The 18,469-nt window shown below is 50.7% G+C and overlaps 1 protein-coding gene across 4 annotated transcripts; it reads left to right on the forward strand.

The window, feature by feature from the left end:
* Positions 1 to 9,136: 9,136 nt before the first annotated feature.
* On the forward strand, positions 9,137 to 17,988 carry LDLRAD1 (low density lipoprotein receptor class A domain containing 1). 4 transcript variants are annotated; one of them, XM_047085660.1, is made up of 7 exons: positions 9,137 to 9,157; positions 9,847 to 9,901; positions 12,135 to 12,137; positions 12,448 to 12,573; positions 14,619 to 14,756; positions 16,503 to 16,631; positions 17,840 to 17,988. In XM_047085660.1, the coding sequence occupies exons 1-7, from the start codon at positions 9,137 to 9,139 to the stop codon at positions 17,986 to 17,988; spliced, it is 621 nt and encodes a 206-aa protein (XP_046941616.1). The 4 variants fall into 4 exon arrangements, with proteins under 4 accessions (XP_046941616.1, XP_046941617.1, XP_046941618.1 ...); XM_047085661.1 differs by lacking the exons at positions 12,135 to 12,137; positions 12,448 to 12,573; XM_047085662.1 differs by lacking the exons at positions 12,135 to 12,137; positions 12,448 to 12,573; positions 14,619 to 14,756.
* Positions 17,989 to 18,469: the final 481 nt, after the last annotated feature.

Genomic DNA, 18,469 nt, shown 5'->3' on the forward strand with positions numbered 1-18,469 from the left:
ATAAAGTATAAGTTTCAGAGAAAACCTTTAATGTTGATGGTAAGAATTAGACTCTTTGGGATGCAGAATTAAGTATAGATTTCACTTGTCAAAGACTGTTGTTATCATCATTCCTTTAACCTACAATAATTCAGATTTTAAAAAAAGAGTGACTTTAGGCGACATAGTATACCACAGTCAGAACATGATTCTGTGTCATTATACCATGGAATGTTAAAGAATTTTGCAGACCACTACTTTCCCTACTCACAGGGCATTGCGTGCCAGCACTCTGCAGAGTGAGTCACATGCTTACCTTCCAGCTGGGTCATCAGCTTTCTCTGAGTCAGAAGAAAATAGGGTTAACTAATCAAGTGACACTTTGGTCATAAAAAGATGGGTTTTATTTTTTAAAATAGTTTGTCTAGATTTGAAAGACAGCGGGTTTGAAAGTATGCGAACACATCCAGAACGGGTAGAAGGAAGGAATTATTAAGCAGTTGTCGAGCAGTCATTGTCTCTTTCTTATTTTTTGTAGAAAACAGTTGAAAAACCTGAGGAATAGATTGGAGTTATCTAAAAACACACACAGTTGTCTTACCTTCCCACCCATGCTACATACTTAATGTTCCTTAGTCAGGCACAGGTTTTATTGTGATGCATCCAGTGAAGCACGCTGCGAGGGAAGTACACCAGATGATGCAAATTTATAGTAGCCTGAGAACCCACTGTTAGGGAGGGCCTTCCTTATAAAACACTACAAAGGCATGCGTAGATAAGAAGGAGCAACTGGATAGTTGTCCTAGATTCTCCCACCTTCTCTTGGTCTTAATTCTCTTTGCTTCTCCAATGAGGTGCCCCTGAGACACTCTCCTCTTGAAAGTATCGATCCAAGTTTAGACAAACTATCCCCTCTTGTGTATGAGACATTTCCATATATGTGGAAATACCCAGTCATTCCTGTTATTTAGTAGGCATGCAAATATTTGTGTTCTGACTTTTTATTTTAGTATGAAACCAAAAAGACATTTTCGGAAAGAGTTTAGCTTAAAAAAAAAACTCCCCCCCCCCCAACAAAAAACATAAAAATGTTTGACTTGAAATTCCAAAAGAAGCAACAAAACCAGTTCCTTCTTTTTTTTTTTTTTTTTTCCTTCTTTTAAAGTTAGCCCTTTTGGGGCACCGGGGTGTCTCAGTTGGTTAAGCCTCCAACTCTTGATTTCGGCTCAGATCATGATCTCACGGGTTCATGGGTTCAAGCCCCGCATTGGGCTCCATGCTGTCAGTGCGGAGCCTGCATGGGATTTTCTCTCTGGCCCTCCCTCTCTCTCTCAAAATAAATAAACTTTAAAAAATAAATCAATAAAGTTTAGCCCTTGTTGGATGGGCCCATCTTCACTTGTTGCCATGAGACAGGCAGCACCTTCTTTCCTACCACACAGTATCTTCTTGAGAATCTTGTCTTGGCCCTGGACAAATTATCAAGACCCTTGAGTCTATGACTGAAACTCCCCACGCTCCAAAGATCTTGGATCAGGTCCCTGGTCTAAGATACATACTAATTCAGGCAGTTACAGAGACTACTATTCCCTATAATGAAGAATGTAAGCCCCAAGAATCCCAATCTTTTCACAAAACTTTATGGACATCTTTTGTTTAGGATACACTTTTTTCCCCAGGAAATTAGAAATGTCCAGATTATCTGGCCTATCAATCCTGTCTCAGAAATTCCTATGATACATTATCAGCCAACCTGAGCTTTCGATCATCATGTGAAACCTATTTTACTCTGAGCTGATAGTCTAACCAAAAGCAAACAACTTTATCCTTTGTTATTGGTCTGGCTTTATCTCAGATATATGTGCCATTTCCATTATGATTTTTGTAATATATAAAATAGCTCTGTTAGGATTTTTATGAGCTCTTGTGTATCTTAGGGCATATATTGGGAATCTTGACCTAAAGGTTTCTAGACCTTTTCTGATAAAATTAACCAGCCCCCCCTCACTTTTGGAGCAATCTATAAAACAGTCTCATCTGAGTCCAACCCCGCCCCCGCCACACACACACGCACACCATGGCAGTGATTTTGTGCCGGGATCCTGTTCCCGATTCACAGTGTAACCATCCAACAACCACTTGAGAGCCTGAGTGTCAGGCCCTATGCCAGGTGATAGGACTTTAGCAACAAACAAGACTGGTTGCTCAAAGTCTGGGGAAGGAGATGACTATTAATGTGATAAGGGCTATGAGCAGATAAGCATAGAAGTACTATGGGAAGACCCCTAACCTTAATTTGTGGGAGGAAGTGGTATCCAAGCTTAAACCTGGAGGAGAAAGGAAAGCCAGACAAAGAAGTATCCCAAGCAGTGGGAGCAGTGCGCACAAAGACCTAGACATGTGAGGACTGCAAATTGGTCGGCAGGTTGAGACAGAGTACGCAAAAGCATAACGATAGATGGTGCTGGGTGGGCAAAATAATAAAGGACCTTCTTAAACCCAGACTTGATCCTGAGCATGACGGAGAGCCATAGGAAGGTTTGAAAGAAGTTATAGCGTTTTAGAACAGATTCACTTGACAGCAACGTTGAGGATAGACCAGAGGGGCAAGTTCAGAAGCCAACAATAGTGGTTCTGTAGTAACCTCTAGAATCTATTAAATTACATACTTATTCAGCCACACCAAAATGGGAAATTCCATTCCTTTCCCAGAGTTCTTTTTTTTTAATGCCCAATAATCCTGTTTCATTTTACTTCACATATATTTTTGAGTCCTTATCTCTAAGTCTCTCTGCCCCTCCACATTACTGTTTGGATGGTAAACCCTAGGACCGGTCTCTGGGTCCTGGTCACAAGCAAAGTGTTACCAGGCCAACTGGGAAGGCTGTTCCATGAAGCCCAAGCTTCTTACCAGACTTATGTTGGGCTACATTTTTAAACTGCAATGCTAGGTCAACTTCTCACCATGCTCAAATTCTAGGTTTGCCAACCCAGTCTCTTCCAACCCAGTGTGCTCCTGAGCCCCTCCCACAAGCTTTCCAGTTGCTAAGGGTGTCATGTTTACATTTGAGTATCATCAACATTTGAGTTACCTTTTTTTATCTTTCTTTCCTTGACCACTTGTTCTAGAGTCTGGGGGTGGAGGTATGTACAGTAACGGAGGTTGAAATAGTGGGAAATGCAGACTTCCGTGAGAAGCTAGATTGTACAATGAATGTGCATTTTCTGACTCCTTGCGATAATTATACTGGGAGGTACAGTGTATATACCTTTTCTGAAAGTTGTGATTGTTGAAGTCAGCTCCATACATTTCAAATTAAGTGCTCTCTTCCTGTGATGTTGATGACTTACTTGTTTAGAGCAGGCGTTCTTCACCCTGTTCAGACTGTGGACATTTTTGGCGATCTGGTGAAGACTGTGGACTCCTTAGAACAATGTTTTCAAATGCATAAAACTAAATATGAAGGACTGCAAAGGACACTAATGATGTTAAACTATAGTTCTTAAGAGACTTTTGAAATGTTGTGGTTGTGTATATAGGTATTTCTTTATTAACACATAAATTAAGGTCTAGTGGTGGTTCTAAAACCTCTGTAATTTCAAAGTAACTGCGAATTATTATTTTGAAATATCTGCAGCAACTGTAATATGATCTCTAAATGTCTGTGATTTCTATTGGTGACAAAGTCGCAGGTACTTCTCATATACTGTCGATTGTTGCCTGTATTTCATAACTGAAGGAAATGATAGATTTCAGTTAGAAGTTAGTGAAAATAAAGATTTAATTTTTTTCCCATTCAAGTTCGCTGAATCCTTGGTTTAAAGGACATCTAACTTTTGTCATTTTTTATAAGATTTTATTGAAATTCCAGTTCACCTACAGTTTTACTTTGTCATTTTAGGAGCAAAATATTTTTGTTTGCTTCTTCAATTCTAAATTATTTGGGTTTTTTTTTTTTTTTTTTTTTTTTTTTTTTTACTGTTTCCTGTGTGCTTTTTATATTTGAATTGTTCTGCAACATTGGACCAGCAATAATTGAAGGCTTGGGCAGAAAGAAAACAGCGACTAATTAGACATGAGAGGTTTCCACAAAAGCTCGATAATGTTACCTCAAGATGTACCATCAGGCAGTCATTGCTGGAGCCCCACATCTGTTGAATCATAATGCTTAAGTATGTCAACTTCAATAACGTGAGGATCATCTGCATTAAACTATATTATAATGCTATCTTGGAAAAGTGTCTGCTTAGATCTATCACGATGGCGTTTGTCACTTCTGCCAAGCCCTTCAGAGCAGTCTCACTATCACGTTAAATGGGTGCTTACAACATTCTTCTAGGAAAGCAGGCTGGGACCCACTATTCCCATTCTAGCCTTGGCGTAGACAGTCTCGGAGAGGAGAGACGGCCAGCCACCGCTCCCCAACTTATAGGGGAGGAGTGATAAATGCCGAGGCAGGGACCAGGCCTCACTCTAGGCAGGTCTGGAAGGAGATCTCTCCGGTTCCTGGGTCCATGTAACGGTGGCACCCATTAGCATTCTCCAAACCAGCGTTGGGCACTGGACTGAGAAGCAGTCCTAGTGGATCTCTCTGTGATTGTAAACAAACCAAGGCCTCCAGAAACAATATTGCAGGGAGCGGAGCTCTTTTCACATAGGGGCTCTTACTTCATAATACACGTAGCCCTTTGAGGTAAGTGTCCTTATCTCCATCCTTCAGATGAGGAAAGATTGCAAAAGGCTGTGACTTGCCACCTTAAATGAGATAGTACTAATCTGACAGAGTTGGGATGAAAATCCCGGTGTGTCTGACAAGCTGAGGTTTGCTGATCTCACATCTAGGGGGTCTCTCCTAGCCACAGCTGGGCTAAGACAGAACCCCACAGGGTAAGGTATATAGGGAAAGGTAAATCCAGGGAGGAGGGAGAGTCAAGTCTTCACCAAGTGAGGTTTTTACCCGGATCTGGGCACAAAAGGTGGATTTAGAAAGGCAGAAGGATGGGGCGCCTGGGTGGCTCAGTCAGCTGAGTGGTTGAGCATCCAACACTTGATTTCTGCTCGGGTCATGATCTCACAGTTCATGGGTTTGAGCCCCCTGTCGGGATCTGTGCTGGCAGTGTGGAACCTGCTTGGGATTCTCTCTCTCTCTCTCTCTCTCTCTCTCTCTCTCTCTCCTCTCCCCTGCTTGCCCACTCTCTCTCTCAAAGTAAATAAACTTCCAAAAAATCTTAAAAAACAAAAAAAGGGGCGCCTGGGTGGCGCAGTCGGTTAAGCGTCCGACTTCAGCCAGGTCACTATCTCGCGGTCCGTGAGTTCGAGCCCCGCGTCAGGCTCTGGGCTGATGGCTCGGAGCCTGGAGCCTGTTTCGGATTCTGTGTCTCCCTCTCTCTCTCTGCCCCTCCCCGTTCATGCTCTGTCTCTCTCTGTCCCAAAAATAAAATAAAAAACGTTGAAAAAAAAATTTAAAAAAACAAAACAAAACAAAACAAAAAAAGGCAGAGAGAGCCAGCAGAAGTAACTCTAACCAAGTGACAAGCTATAGTCTGGAGAGAGATGTATAACCCGTGTAACAGTTTACTCAAATCCAGCATAAAGAAATCCATAAATCAATAAGAAAATGACACACTGCCCATAGAAAAATGAACAACAGATAGGAAAAAGCAACACACCAGGGAGGAAATCCGCACAACCCGTGTATAAAAAAGAGCGGCACAAAAGCATGGAGTAGGACAAGGCTTTCCAAACTGAATGTGCTTTTGAATCTCCTGAGACTCTTGTTAAGATGCAGGTTCTGGTTTGGTAGGGCTGGAGTGAGACCCCAGTTCTAAACAGCTCTCAGATGATGCACATGCTGTTTGGAGAAGTGAGGGTGTGGGCACAGGTAGGGTGTGAACTCTCCAGCCAGCCATTTCTGTATCTTGGCTCTGCCTCTTTTCTTTTTTTTTTTTTAATGTTTTTAATGTTTTTATTTATTTTTGAGACAGAGGCAGAGCATGAGCAGGGGAGGGGCAGAGAGAGAGGGAGACACAGAATCCGAAGCAGGCTCCAGGCTCTGAGCTGTCAGCACAGAGCCCGACGCGGGGCTTGAGCCCACGACCTGTGAGATCATGACCTGAGCCGAAGCCAGACGCTTAACCGACTGAGCCACCCAGGCGCCCCGGCTCTGCCTCTTTTCATCTGTGAACCTTGGGCAAGTCACCTAATGTCCCCGTGCCTCAGTTTCCTCATCTGTAAAATGGACATGATAGTCCCCATAGTCTGTGCTTGAGAGGACTAAACGAGTCAACATACATACAGCCTGTAGCACAGCGAGTGGCAAAAGCGAACGCTCCGTAATTGTCAGTGATTAGTGGCAGCAGTAGTAGAGATGTACTTACTAGAGATGTACATATTAAGCCAGAGATACGATTTTTGAACCTACCAGACACAGGTGTTTGAAAGTCTGACCACTTCAAGGCTGGGGAGATGGGAGGCAGAAACTCCCACACACTGCTAATGGGCGTGCAAAGCAGTTTGGCAAATTCTGGTAAAACTGAGGTGTCCTTACCATGTGATTGTGTGTGTGTGTGTGTGTGTGTGTGTGCGCGCGCGTGTGTGTGTAGAGAAGGCAGCAGCATTGTAAAAATCAGCCCCTGGAAGCATACAGGGCATAGTCAGGAAACTGATGGACTCCGGGGAGGGAAGGAAGGGAATAAACACGACTGGGGAGAACAGATGCCTTTGATTTTGCTAAACTTAATAGTAAAGATGTCTGAAGCAAAAATGACTAAGTCTTGCCCTTTGTTAACTCCGGGGGTAGGTACATGATTATTTGTTACATGATTCTTCCTACTTTTCTGTGATAAGTTTTGGAGACTCTTTTTTTTTTCCAAGGGAGGGAAGAAGGGAAGAAGGGAGAGGTGAGAGTAAATAGGGAAAGGGCACCTGGGGGTGGTACTGGGTGTTGAGTGGGGAGGACAGAGAGGTCCTTTTATTGGGGCACCACCCTTCTTCTGGAATGAATGGATAGGAAGCTTAGAGATATAGATGAGAGAGCTGAAGCTCAGAGAGGTTGGGTAACCGACCTGCCAGAGGCCACACAGCCAGCGTGGGACCATTTGGACTCTCAGCTCCAAAGCTCCTGTTCTTGCTGGAAGTTGGCTCCAGCAGGCCCCAGCCAAGGCCAAGGGAGCTCAGCAGGGTTGCCCAAGGGAACCCATGGTAGACGTCTCTGCTCAATCTTAAAACCCTGAGTCCTGACCTCAGAAACCCTGCGAACCCCGTGCGCCAGACATCCTCTACCAATCAGTTGCCATTGGCACACCAGATGGGATCTAGCCGGCATCTTTAGCAGATGGTGTGGCGCGTCCCGCCCATAGCCCTCAGCCCTTTCCATTTCAGGGCACATCAACCTAGCCGGCATCTCTGCGCCTGAGGCAGGCCAGCGGTGCCAGGAGTGAGTACCCTCTGGTGAGTCTCAGCCAGTGACTAGCACGAGCCGGCAGATAAATACCCCAGTGCCCTGCCCTTCAGGTGGGGGAACTCTGAGGTGCCCGTCGTGGGAATGTGCTCGATACCATGCCCGTTACGGGGTCCTTCCTTTCCCCGTCTCACTTCCCGCACTCCCCAGCTGGCATTTCCAGGCATCACTCCCAATTAAGCCTATTTGCCTTTCAGTCTGGTCTTATGGTCTGATTATAGGAGTCCCCAGCTAAGACGCCCCCTTCATCTAGTCTAAGCTTTTCACCTACGCACGAGGAAACTGAAGCTCCGCGAAGGGGAGCCACTCGCCCACAGCAGTGCCAGTGGCAGGGCCCTCAGGAGAGCCTGCGGGTTTAGCCCTTCCCAGTGCTGCTGCCTCCAGAGGGCTGCCCATCCCGCCCTACCGCAGGCGGATCCGGTACTTAATATCCCAATGCAAAAGAGAAGGTCAGTCACAGGTTAGACAACCCCTGGGTATCAGAGGCAGGCTGCAGAGGGACCTTCCCTGGAGGCCCCAACGGACACCTCTCCTCCCTTGGTCCTCCAACCAGTCCCTTAAGCTCCCTGGGCCTTGGTCTCCCCAGCGGTGGGATGAGGGTTGGGCGGCAGGGGTTTTTCAGGTGAACAACCTGCCCACCCTTCCCCCATCAGGGGCCCCACTTCCAGAAAGATGAAACCGTATGTGGCGGGGCTCCTGGGTGGCTTAGTCGGTTAAGCGTCAGACTCTTGATTTCCGTTCAGGTCACGATCTCATGGTTCATGAGACTGAGCCCCACGTCGGGCTCTGTGCTGACATCATGGAGCCTGCTTGGATCCTCTCTCCCCCTCTCTCTGCCCCTCCACTGCTCATTCTCTCTCTCTCTCTCTCTCAAAAATAAATAACCATTAAAAAATTTTTTTTTAATTTTAATGTTTATTTTTGGAGAGAAAGAGAGACAGAGCGCAAGCAGGGAAGGGGCAGAGAGAGGGAGACACAGAATCTGAAGCAGGCTCTAGTCTCTGAGGTGTCAGCACAGAGCCCGATGCAGGGTTAGAACTCACAAACGGTGAGATCATGACCTGAGCCAAAGTCAGATGCTTAACTGACTGAGCTGCCCAGGTGCCCCTAAAAGAAAATTTTAAAGGAAGGAAAAGAAAAGAGAAGAGAAGAGAAAAGGTACATGGCTACTTTTTAAAATAAAATAATTTAAAATTATATCTGCTTTATAATTTTAGTGGAAAATTCATATTCTTTCCACATAGATAACCTATGAAATTGAATAGAAGAACAATAAGAAGACGACTCCTGTTTTTTAGCCACTAGAACATTAATTCTGGGTATTTCTGCCTGGATCTTTATGTGGCCGAGGGGCCGGAGATTCCCCAGTCTCATCACTGATGTAGAGGAAAAAGCAGGTCTGAACCCCGCTTGCCCCCTACTGCGACACTTGGGGCAATTTCTCCCTCTCTGAACCACAGGCTCTTGGTTGGTAACGTGGGCAGGAAGATTCTAACCTGAGAGTGTGCCATCAGACTGCAGGGTGGGGAGAGGCCAGGCAGGAGCCTGGGAAGGGACTGCCCGCAGGGAGGGTGTGGCCAGGCCTCACACCCTCCCTCCTCCAGGCTGCCCCTGGTGACAGGGCAGGAACCCGCTGAGTTCTCTGCATGGGGCCCCCAGTGCCAGGAGGCTGGAGCTGGGAGCTAGAGGCCAGAGACATGAACAAAATCTTCCCCCAGGTAAGAGCTGATTGATGGATTGATTTTTTTTTTCAAATTTTATTTCAGAAAGAAAGAGAGTGTGTGAGCAGGGGAGAGAGGCAGAGGGAGAGGGAGAGAGAAATCTCAAGCAGGCTCCATGCTCAGTGCAGAGCCCAGCGTGGGGCTTGATCCCACAACCCTGGAATCATGATGCGAGCAGAAATCAAGAGTCGGTTGTTCAACCAACTGAGTCACCCAGGTGCCCCAAGAACAGCTTTAAAATGGCTCCTGACCTGGGGGAGTCAACCCCGGGGCAAGGAGTGGGCAGTAAAGTGGTGAGGTGCTGAGGTGGCCCAGGTCCCCCTTGCTCTGGAGGCTCCCTCCCAGATTGTAGGGGGCCCAACAGGTGAACCAGCTGCACAGTTTGGGTGGTGGGTGCTGGAAGGGGGACAGAGGAACCAGGTGGATAGGAGGCCAGGGGAGGCAGCCATCACCATTACGGGAGGGGGCATCAAGGAAAGCCCCTCCAAGGAGGAGCCTAAGCCAGTTTGAAGGAGGAATGTTTGCCAAGTGGAGAGAAAGGCGTTGCAGGCAGAGGGCACAGTCTAGGCACAGGTGTGGAATCGAGAAGCAGGTCTGAGGCACTTAGCGCGCTGGCTTTGGGGGCCTGTGGTTCCATAGAAGACTCTCCGTGACCCTTCTGAAAACCCGTTCTGTCTCTTGGGCAGGGAGATGGCAATGGCAATGCTGCTGCTGGAACCAAAGCCCTCCCTGGAGGGGAAGGTAAAGGACAGAGGGCTCCCAGGTGGGGCTCCCTTGAGGCTGGGTCACGCATGAAGAGGGCTCCCCATGGCTCCCACTGTCCCTCGGACCTCTGCCCCCATGCTAATGTCACCCGCTCCCAGCTTCCTGGCCAGCCCTGCTGACGGTCACCTGCTTACGAGGCTTGTTCTTTCTCTCCATGCGTTCGTTGAGCGCTACTGTGCGCTGCCTATCACAGACCCCGCGCCACATACAGCGCCCCCTGTAACCTATAGAGCGAAGAGCTCTGGAGCCAAAGCCCTGACTGAGTGCATGACCTGGGCTCTGCTCTTTACCTCTGAGGGATAAAGCGGGCAGGATCACATACTTAGCACTTCCATTGTGACACTGACTCACGGTGTACCCAGCACAGTTTGCTTTCCCTTTACGCAGTGAAGGAAGGAAGGAACACACATCTATTGAGCCCTGTCTTGGCCCATTTCTGTCACCGAGGAAACAGAACCAGAGAGGAGGATGATAATAATAATGGCTATAAAGAATCAACCCCCCTAGTATGTGCCTGGCACTGTATGGCCTCTTTTTAATCCCCAGGCCGCTCCGGGAAGGGGTCCTGTTTGGGGCAGTAACAAGACGGGGCAGCTGAGGAGAAGGGAGTTTGGGGAACTTGGCCAAACTGGGATCCCACACAGCTGGGAGGTGGGAGAGGTGGAGTTCAAATTCGAACTGGGGTTCCTCTGGCGGCAAAGCCCCTGCGTCCCTGTGGCTCCACACCGGGGCTTGTGTATTTCCCAGTGCGGCTCCCGGTGGGCGTGGCTGTGGAATAGACAGTCTGGGTTCCGTCTGTCCGGAACGGATTGGCGCCCGAGGGCTTTTTAGCTTTGCCGAGCGGCATCTTCACCTGGGCTCAGGCCCTGTTGCCGCCAATGGGTCTCAAGCGTCTCCCGCGACACCCCGCCCGCAGCCCGTGCTGCACAAATATTTGAGGAGCAGCTGCTTGGCTGACCAGGCTCCCCGCTGTTTCCCTGGTTACCGGAGTTTACTCTGTGTCTGCCACCGACCAAGGCTGCGGGGGTTGGGGATTTTCAGTTCACGCTGCATCGCCTGTTCTAGCTCCTCTCCCAGGGCACACCAGGGGCTCCAGCCACACCAGGCCACTTGCCCTTCCCTGCGCGCCCTCCGTCAAGCCTTTACTCTTACACTCTCTACCTGGGATGCCTTGTCCTTGCACCCTCCCCTCACCTGCCTGTGGAAATCCCACCTGTGCTTCCCACACCCCTCCGTCCAGCAGCCATGCCACCTTGCTCATGCCTGCTCGACACTTAGTGCCTGGCACCGGAGCTGCCCGTGTCCAGGTACCCGTCTGATGGGCGGGCAAGCACAGAGTAGGCAGCTCCGGAAATGTGAGTGGACTGGAGGGAAGTGACATGAACTCACCCGAACTGGGGGCCCTCCTGTGTCTCTGGCATCTCTAGGTCAGAGCAGTCACAAAGCACCTACTGTGTGTCTTGCCTCTCAACGGGACGCTGGAGACCTCGAGATGCCTAAGACCTGTCTTGCCCCTTTTTCTGCGATAACTGTGGCCCAGAGGACAGAGCAGTGGGCACCCACACTCTTCCTTTTCCCCATCCATGCCTTGTCCTCTAAGTACAACAACAAGCTTTCAGGGCATAAGGGCCAGAGCCATGACTACTGTTTTTCTGTCCTTTACAGAGCAGGGCACCTCATAGGTCCTTAATAAAGCTTTCTTTCATTATTTTCACAAGGAAGCAAAATTTAAAGGAGCCAGGGAAGTTAAAGGAGCAGGATGTCTCCTCTCACAGTTATTTCCACAGTGCCTAGGATACAGCTTGGCACATAGTGCTCAGCAAACAATAATAGCTAAAGCCTTTAGAGCACTTACTATGTGCCAAGCTCTGCTCTTATCCGTTAACTAGCTTAGCTTAGCTCTCTCAACAACCCTAAGGTAGGTATTATGACCCCCATTTTCCACATGAGGAAAGAGGCCTAGAAAAAGAAAGTGGTTTCTCAGTATGGTCCAGTTGGGATTCTAACCTGCATCCTGGCTGGCTCCAGAATGGACAATCAGCTGGCATCCTGCAAAGGGCACGACTCATGTCCCAGCTCTGCACAAGGTGACCTGGACATTTTCTCCTCTGAGCCTCAGTTTCCTCGTCTATAAAATAAAGGTTCTTTTTGAAAAATTAATGACTATGAAGGCCCGCTTTAGTTTTTCCCCAGGCAGGGGCTCACCAAGCAGGTGGGCATCTCTCTTGGTCCCCTGAGAAGTCCTCGAGGGAGGACATCTGGGTGAGGGCAGTGGAGCAGTGACTGGGATGTTTATTCTGACATGTTTATCACTGGCCAGCTACTGGCCGGGGCGAGGGATGGGTGCTTGGTGGAGGTTGGCCCACAGGCAGGACCGGGAGCATCGTGGAAGGCTCAGGCACCCCCTCCTCCAGGGAGCCCTTCCTGCCCCTGCACCCCTAGGAGGGGAGGCACACCTACAGGGGCCAGGGATTAGGATCCCTAGCTGCTTGGTCACTGGTTTCCCACCCCGTACATCATAGGCTTTGGCTCCCTCTGTTGCTCACGCCGAGGCGCCTGCCTCTCAGCCTTCTTGCTCCTGCTTCTGGTGACTCTCGCAGCCCTGATCGCCCTGGTCACCATCCTTGGACTCCCCCCGCGCACACCAGGTCAGTGTGGTCAAGAGAGGGTGGGCTGGACTTACCAGGAGGGGATCCGGGGACAGGGAGATAAGGAATCCTAACGCCGCTGGCTGCTCCACGAACAGGCTTTGGGACAATTCCCAGGGTGTGTGCGCAGACACGGCCCACATGCACGTCTGAGCTGCCATTTGCACATCCGTGACAGGAGTTATTGAGAGGACTAGCTCTGACATCACCTTCCTCAGGAATCCTCCCTGGCCCATAGGCTAGGCCATGTGTCTCGGTCCCCACAGCCCCACATACTTCCTCTTCCCCTGGCCTGGCTTTCCTGGGAGGTGCCGTCTACCTGTGTATCTGCCTCCACCATAAAGGACAGGGATGTGTCTGGGACATCCCTGCAGCCCTGACTTCAGTGCTGAACCCCAAGACAGTCTCTGCCTCGTGGAGCTCGCAGTTTGGAGATTAAAGGACATTCATCAAATAAGCACCTGAAGGCAGGATTAATGGGGGCTCTGCGAGTCTGGAACAGGGGCACTGACCCAGTCTAGGAATCACGTGGGCGCCCTGAGAGGTGAAAGGGAGCCGAGCCATGAAGAAAAAGTGGGAAATGGTTACTGGAGGGGGTGGCAGGAAAAATGTCCTGGGCACAGGCAACCCCATGTGTAGAGTCCCTCGGATGAGAGGAAACATGAGGAGAAGGAGAGACTGCAGGAGGCCAGGGGACACCCAGGGCAAGAGCAGGGGGCGAGGCAGGTGCTCAGGGCCTCAGGGCTGTCCTGTGAGGGGTCACCGTCCAGAGAGCCATGGGAAGGGGCTTAAGCTGGGGGTGGGGTGTCATTTCTCAGAGAGGTCTCTGGAGCCAGGTGGGGGGGTATAAGGGGACAATGTGGGGGTAGGGGGTAAAATCCACAGTACTCTATGTGCCTGTGCAAGAACACGGGCACTGATGGTAGACGTGAACACACGTGGAGCTGCACTCATGTGCCCGTGAATGACACGTATGTCTGTATGTGTGTGTCATTGTGTGTGCGGGTGTCTGTGTGTGTGTTCGTGTGCATGTGTGTGCACGTGTCTGAGTAGGTGCATGTGTGTCGCTGTGTGTATGTATGTGTGACAATGTGAGTATCTCTGAGAGTCAGTCCCCCTCCTAGAAGCCAAGCTAGCTCCGGGAGGTGAGACGTGGTTCATGGGTGCCCAAACACACGTGCACAGCCCCGATCCCATCTCCAACCTGCACACACGTATATATACACAGGCACAGCCCGTGGGGCCAGGGCGACCCCCCACTTGTCTGCCAGTCTCTCTCCTTTAGTTCTTTGGAGCAGCCATGGGGTGGGTGTTCCCCCCAGTGGGATGGAAGAGAAGACTCTCAGCTGGACACTGGGGGGCCAGCCTCAGCCTCAGGGAAGAGCCAGCCCCAGCAGGCCTGGGCTATCAGCGGTGGGACTGGGCCTTGCATCTGTCTGAGCCTCACTTTTCTCATCTGTAAAGTGGGGCTAATGATGACACCTCACAGGGCTTTTGGGGGAAACAGTAGAGTACAAATGTGAAAGGGCTCTGCAGCCCATGAAGTTGTGCCCACAGGTAAGGGACTGTGGCCTAACGGTCCCCAGCAGGCCCCACTAGATTGCTCCTGCCAACCTGACCTGGCACCAGGACCTCCACGATTAAAACCACTTCATGGACTGGAACGCTGTCCTCAGGGGACTCCATGGGACTGGCCCTAAGCTCTCAGTAAAGGAGGGAACCATGACTCACTCTGCCTGTTCTCTGTGGTAGGGTCATTCACACACAAGCTTTCATGTAATCTCTCCAGCAGTCCTATGGGGTTTGTGCTCTGATCTCCATTGTACAGACAAGGAATCTGAGACTCAGAGAGGTCAAGTAGTCTGCCGAAGGTCACACAGCTGGCAAATGGTAGAGTGGGGGCTTGGACCTCATCTCCGTCACCATCCCGCCAGGGTCACACCTGGTCCTGTGGGCAGGCTCAGTGTAAGGCTCAGCTTCAGGTACTCGTGATGTCCTTGTAAGCACCGCTCTTGAGCCTCCGGGGTCTCTCCCTGTCAACTCAGGGGTCCAGACCTGTGTGACACTGATGAACAGGACAGGCTTCCTGTGCCACGACCGGAGGAGCTGCGTCCCAGCCAGCAGGGTCTGTGACGGCGTCCGCACCTGTGCCCAGGGCGAGGATGAGGACGAGGCCATGTGCCGTGAGTATCTGCTCAGTCCTGCCCTGCCCCGAGTGGGCCCCGCCAGGGCCCATTTGCGGTTGCCCCCCCACTCTGTTCTCCCTGCAGCCATACTGAAGCTCTACAATCCCCAGTCTACCAAGCACCTTCACGTCCCCCAGCCTTTGCTCGTATGGTACCCTCAGCGAGGAGCACTGTCCTCACCCTGTCCCAGGCACATGCACACATACGTGCCCACGCTAGGAAGGTCTACGCTTTGTGCATCTCCACTCCCTGAGAACCTGTATCCATCTTTCAAGGGAGAGTTCAAGTGTTAACTCCACCAGGAAACCTTCCCTGACTCTCAAAGTAGGTTAATTCCCTCCCCTGGGCTCCCATAGCCCCCGTGCTTCCCCCTGTCCCAGCCCTACTCACATTGGCACATTGGCCACCCCCACAAGACTGTGAACCCCTCTAGGGCAGGCCTGGTCTACTTGGTCTGGGGGCTCCAGTTCCTGGCAGAGGACTAGATCTGGGATGATTTCCTGAATCAATGATGGAATGAGTGAATGAGTGGGAAAACCTGGTCCCAGAACTTAGAGACCTGACAGTACTCAGGAGAGAAAAACCATGGCTGTGTAGACGAGGCACTTTCCATGTAGGAGGGAGAGAGTCTACTGTGTTGGAGTGTGTGGGTGGGTGGGGGGAACGGATGGGGAAAGGGTCACTTTATCGTGGACACGCTAGACTAGAGGAGATGTTAAAGGTCATCTGGTCCATGTCCCAGCTCGTGCTCAAATGCCCTCATAACAAACCCAATAAAGGCCACCAAGCCTCTGCTTGCATATGTCTAGGACGGGGGGCTCACTACAGTGTGAGGCACTGCTCCCCTCCTTCATCACATAGTTTCCATGGGAATGTCTCCCTTGTGCCAAGTTTAGAGCTGTCTCCCTGCAGCATCTTTATTGGTTCCAACTCTGTTCTCTCATCTGAACCACATTTTAATCTATCTTCCATGATGGTGGCACTGCATGGATTTGCAGATTGCTCTCTCGCCTACCGTGAGAGTCTCCTTCCTCAGGCCACACTCTGAACTCCTACAGTCATCCCCTCGTGCTTGGTTTTCTCCATTCCACCAGCACACCATAAGACACACACCAGCTACCCTTGCCCCTCTCCCTGGTCGGGCTCCAGAAGCATCCATGACGTTTCTGGCTGGCCCTGGCTTGTCCAAGGAACAAAGGCTTTTCCACTCCCAAAGGCCTCTCGTGATGTGGCCTGAGTTTATGTGAATTTTTGGTAGCCCTTTCACCCCTCTAACACAGAACCCATTTGCAAGAACGGTGCTCTGACGCCCTCTCACAAAGCATGTGAACCCGCATCCTCTGAGTTCTGGCACCCGAATGCAAGATTTCATGTTTACTCTTGTTATGTTCCTGTTGGAGGCTTCCTGGAGGTGAAGGAACTTGAACCTGGACTTAGAAGTGGGATGGTTTTGGAGAGGTGTCAAGAAGGACATTTCCGGAGGAAGGAGTAGTGCAAGCCCTGGTGTGGGGTGGGCATGCACCAGAGCCAAGCCGGGAATGAGGAAGGAAGATGCCACTCTCTGGGCATCTTGTTGGGCAGACAGGGAAAGAGCACTCCTCTGCCCTTGATGTGACCTCTGCCCCAGGAAACCTCCTTGTGAGCCCGTTTGGCAACTGCCAGGGTGGCCAGGACAATCCATCTCCTGATAGACGTCTGGAGGCCGGATGTGGACTTCCCCCTTCTTCACCTGTCCCCCTGTAGGGGATGTGCCCCAGAGCCTCCCCAGCTTCCTCGTGGCCCGCTGTGGAGACCCGACTTCCTGGATCTACTCGGACCAAAAGTGTGATGGCATTAACAACTGCGGGGACTGCTCAGATGAACTGAGCCCAGGTAAGGGTCTGGGCACAGGCCGGGCTGGGGCAGGTGACCAGGCAGTGGCCAAAGGGCAGAAGTTGACCAGAGAATCTCAGAGGTTCCCCCTGCCTCCCCTTCTCACATACCATGAAGTTCTCCACCCCTGCTTGAATGCCTCCAGTGATGGAGTGCTCACTACCACTCCAGGTGGCTCCTGTTGGAGGGTTATTCTTCTGTGGTGGGGAGCTCACCCTCAAGGGCACAGATGAGGAAACTGGGGCCCAGAGGGTGGTCACGCAAAGAGTACGTACATGGTTGAACTGGGATGTGAACCCGAGTTTCCTTCATCCCCTCTGTACCTCCCAAAAGCCCTGTGAGGAAGCAGCATAGGAATCACTGGCCCCAAATTCATATGTAGGTAAACTGAGGCCAGAGAAGGGACTTAATAGAATAAGTGATAGGAAAGAAGCATGGGTATAAACCCAGGTCTCCTGACTCCAAGTCTGAAGCCACTGCCCAGACTTTTCTTTCAATCTCTTCCCCATTGTTCAATCAACAAACGTGTTCCGAGCACTGTTAGGGGCTGGCCCTGGTGCCAGGTTCTGCTGGGGGATAGTCAGGAGTCAAACATGTGTCCTACCCTCAAGACTAACATCACGTTGATGCCAAAAGGAAGTGCTGGGTTCCAAAAACCCTAGAGAGGGTTTGCAGGGTGGTCAGTGGGGGGCGGGGGGGGGGGAAGAATCAAGGGAGACTTCTCAGAAGAGGCACTGTTCAAGCAGGTTTTAACAGGCAGATGCTGAGTGTGCAAGAAGCACACTGGAGGCCCAGGGTACAGGGTGAAGGCAGGAAGTCTGTGAGCCATCCTCCGAGAGTCGCCATAAGTTGGCTGGCGTGGCTGAGTCAGAGCGAGGGAGGGAAGACGGGCTGCGGGAGACAGTATGCACCCCTTAATATCCCATACTGACCATGGGCCTGGCACTTTGCTTATCTTCCTTAATAACATCCTTGAGCAGATGAGGAAACTGAGGCTCAGACAGGGTAAGGCTGTGTGTGGTCACATAGCCTATGATTTGGGGAGTCTAAATTCTCTCTCCCACTGGGAGATAAGGCATACAGGCGACCCATGTCTGATGGGGTGGCTCTATGGGGAGCTATGGCAGATTTCAGAGCCAGGGGTGGGCGGGTGCCTAGGGCACTCCAGGACACAGCAGCAGCCCTTCTGCTGGCTCTTGTGCCCACAGTGACTGCATGCCCACCCTGTGGCCCCGGCTGGTGGCGCTGCCCCTCCACTGTCTTCAAGTACTGTGACTGCATCCCGAGGGTCCTGTGCCGTGACCACACGCAGCACTGCTCCGACTGGTCTGATGAATACTCCTGTCCTGGACCCTGAGGGGGCCACCCGGGCCAGGCTGGGAGGCTGGCTGGAATGGCACTCATAACCCTTCACATGAGCATCACATCCAAGAACGCGAGGGCAGGAAGGAGGCTACAAGATCATCTAGTGGGATCCATGCACCACTGCCTGTGAACAAGAATCCCCTCTCCTGGGGGCGCCTGGGTGGCTCAGTTGATTAAATCTCAAACTCCTGATTTTAGCTCAGGTCATGATCTCAGGGTCGTGAGTTCGAGCCCTGCACCAGGCTCTGAGCCGAGCATGGAGCCTACTTAAGAATCTCTCTCTCCCTCTCACTCTGCCCCTCCCCTGCTTGCTCTCTCTCTTAAAAAACTGCCTCTCCTGCCTTCAAGTTGGTCAGCCTCTCCTTGAATGCCTACAGTGATAAGGGCTCACTACCGTAATAGGCAGCTCCTAAGATGAATGGAATCTGCCTCCATGACTTTGGGCTTGTTTCTGGGCGACACAGAAGAAATAC

Source organism: Lynx rufus, unplaced genomic scaffold (genome assembly GCF_022079265.1).
Source record: "Lynx rufus isolate CCGP_SWC_20201006 ecotype Redwood Valley unplaced genomic scaffold, mLynRuf1.p SCAF_2, whole genome shotgun sequence".
NCBI lineage: Eukaryota > Metazoa > Chordata > Mammalia > Carnivora > Felidae > Lynx > Lynx rufus.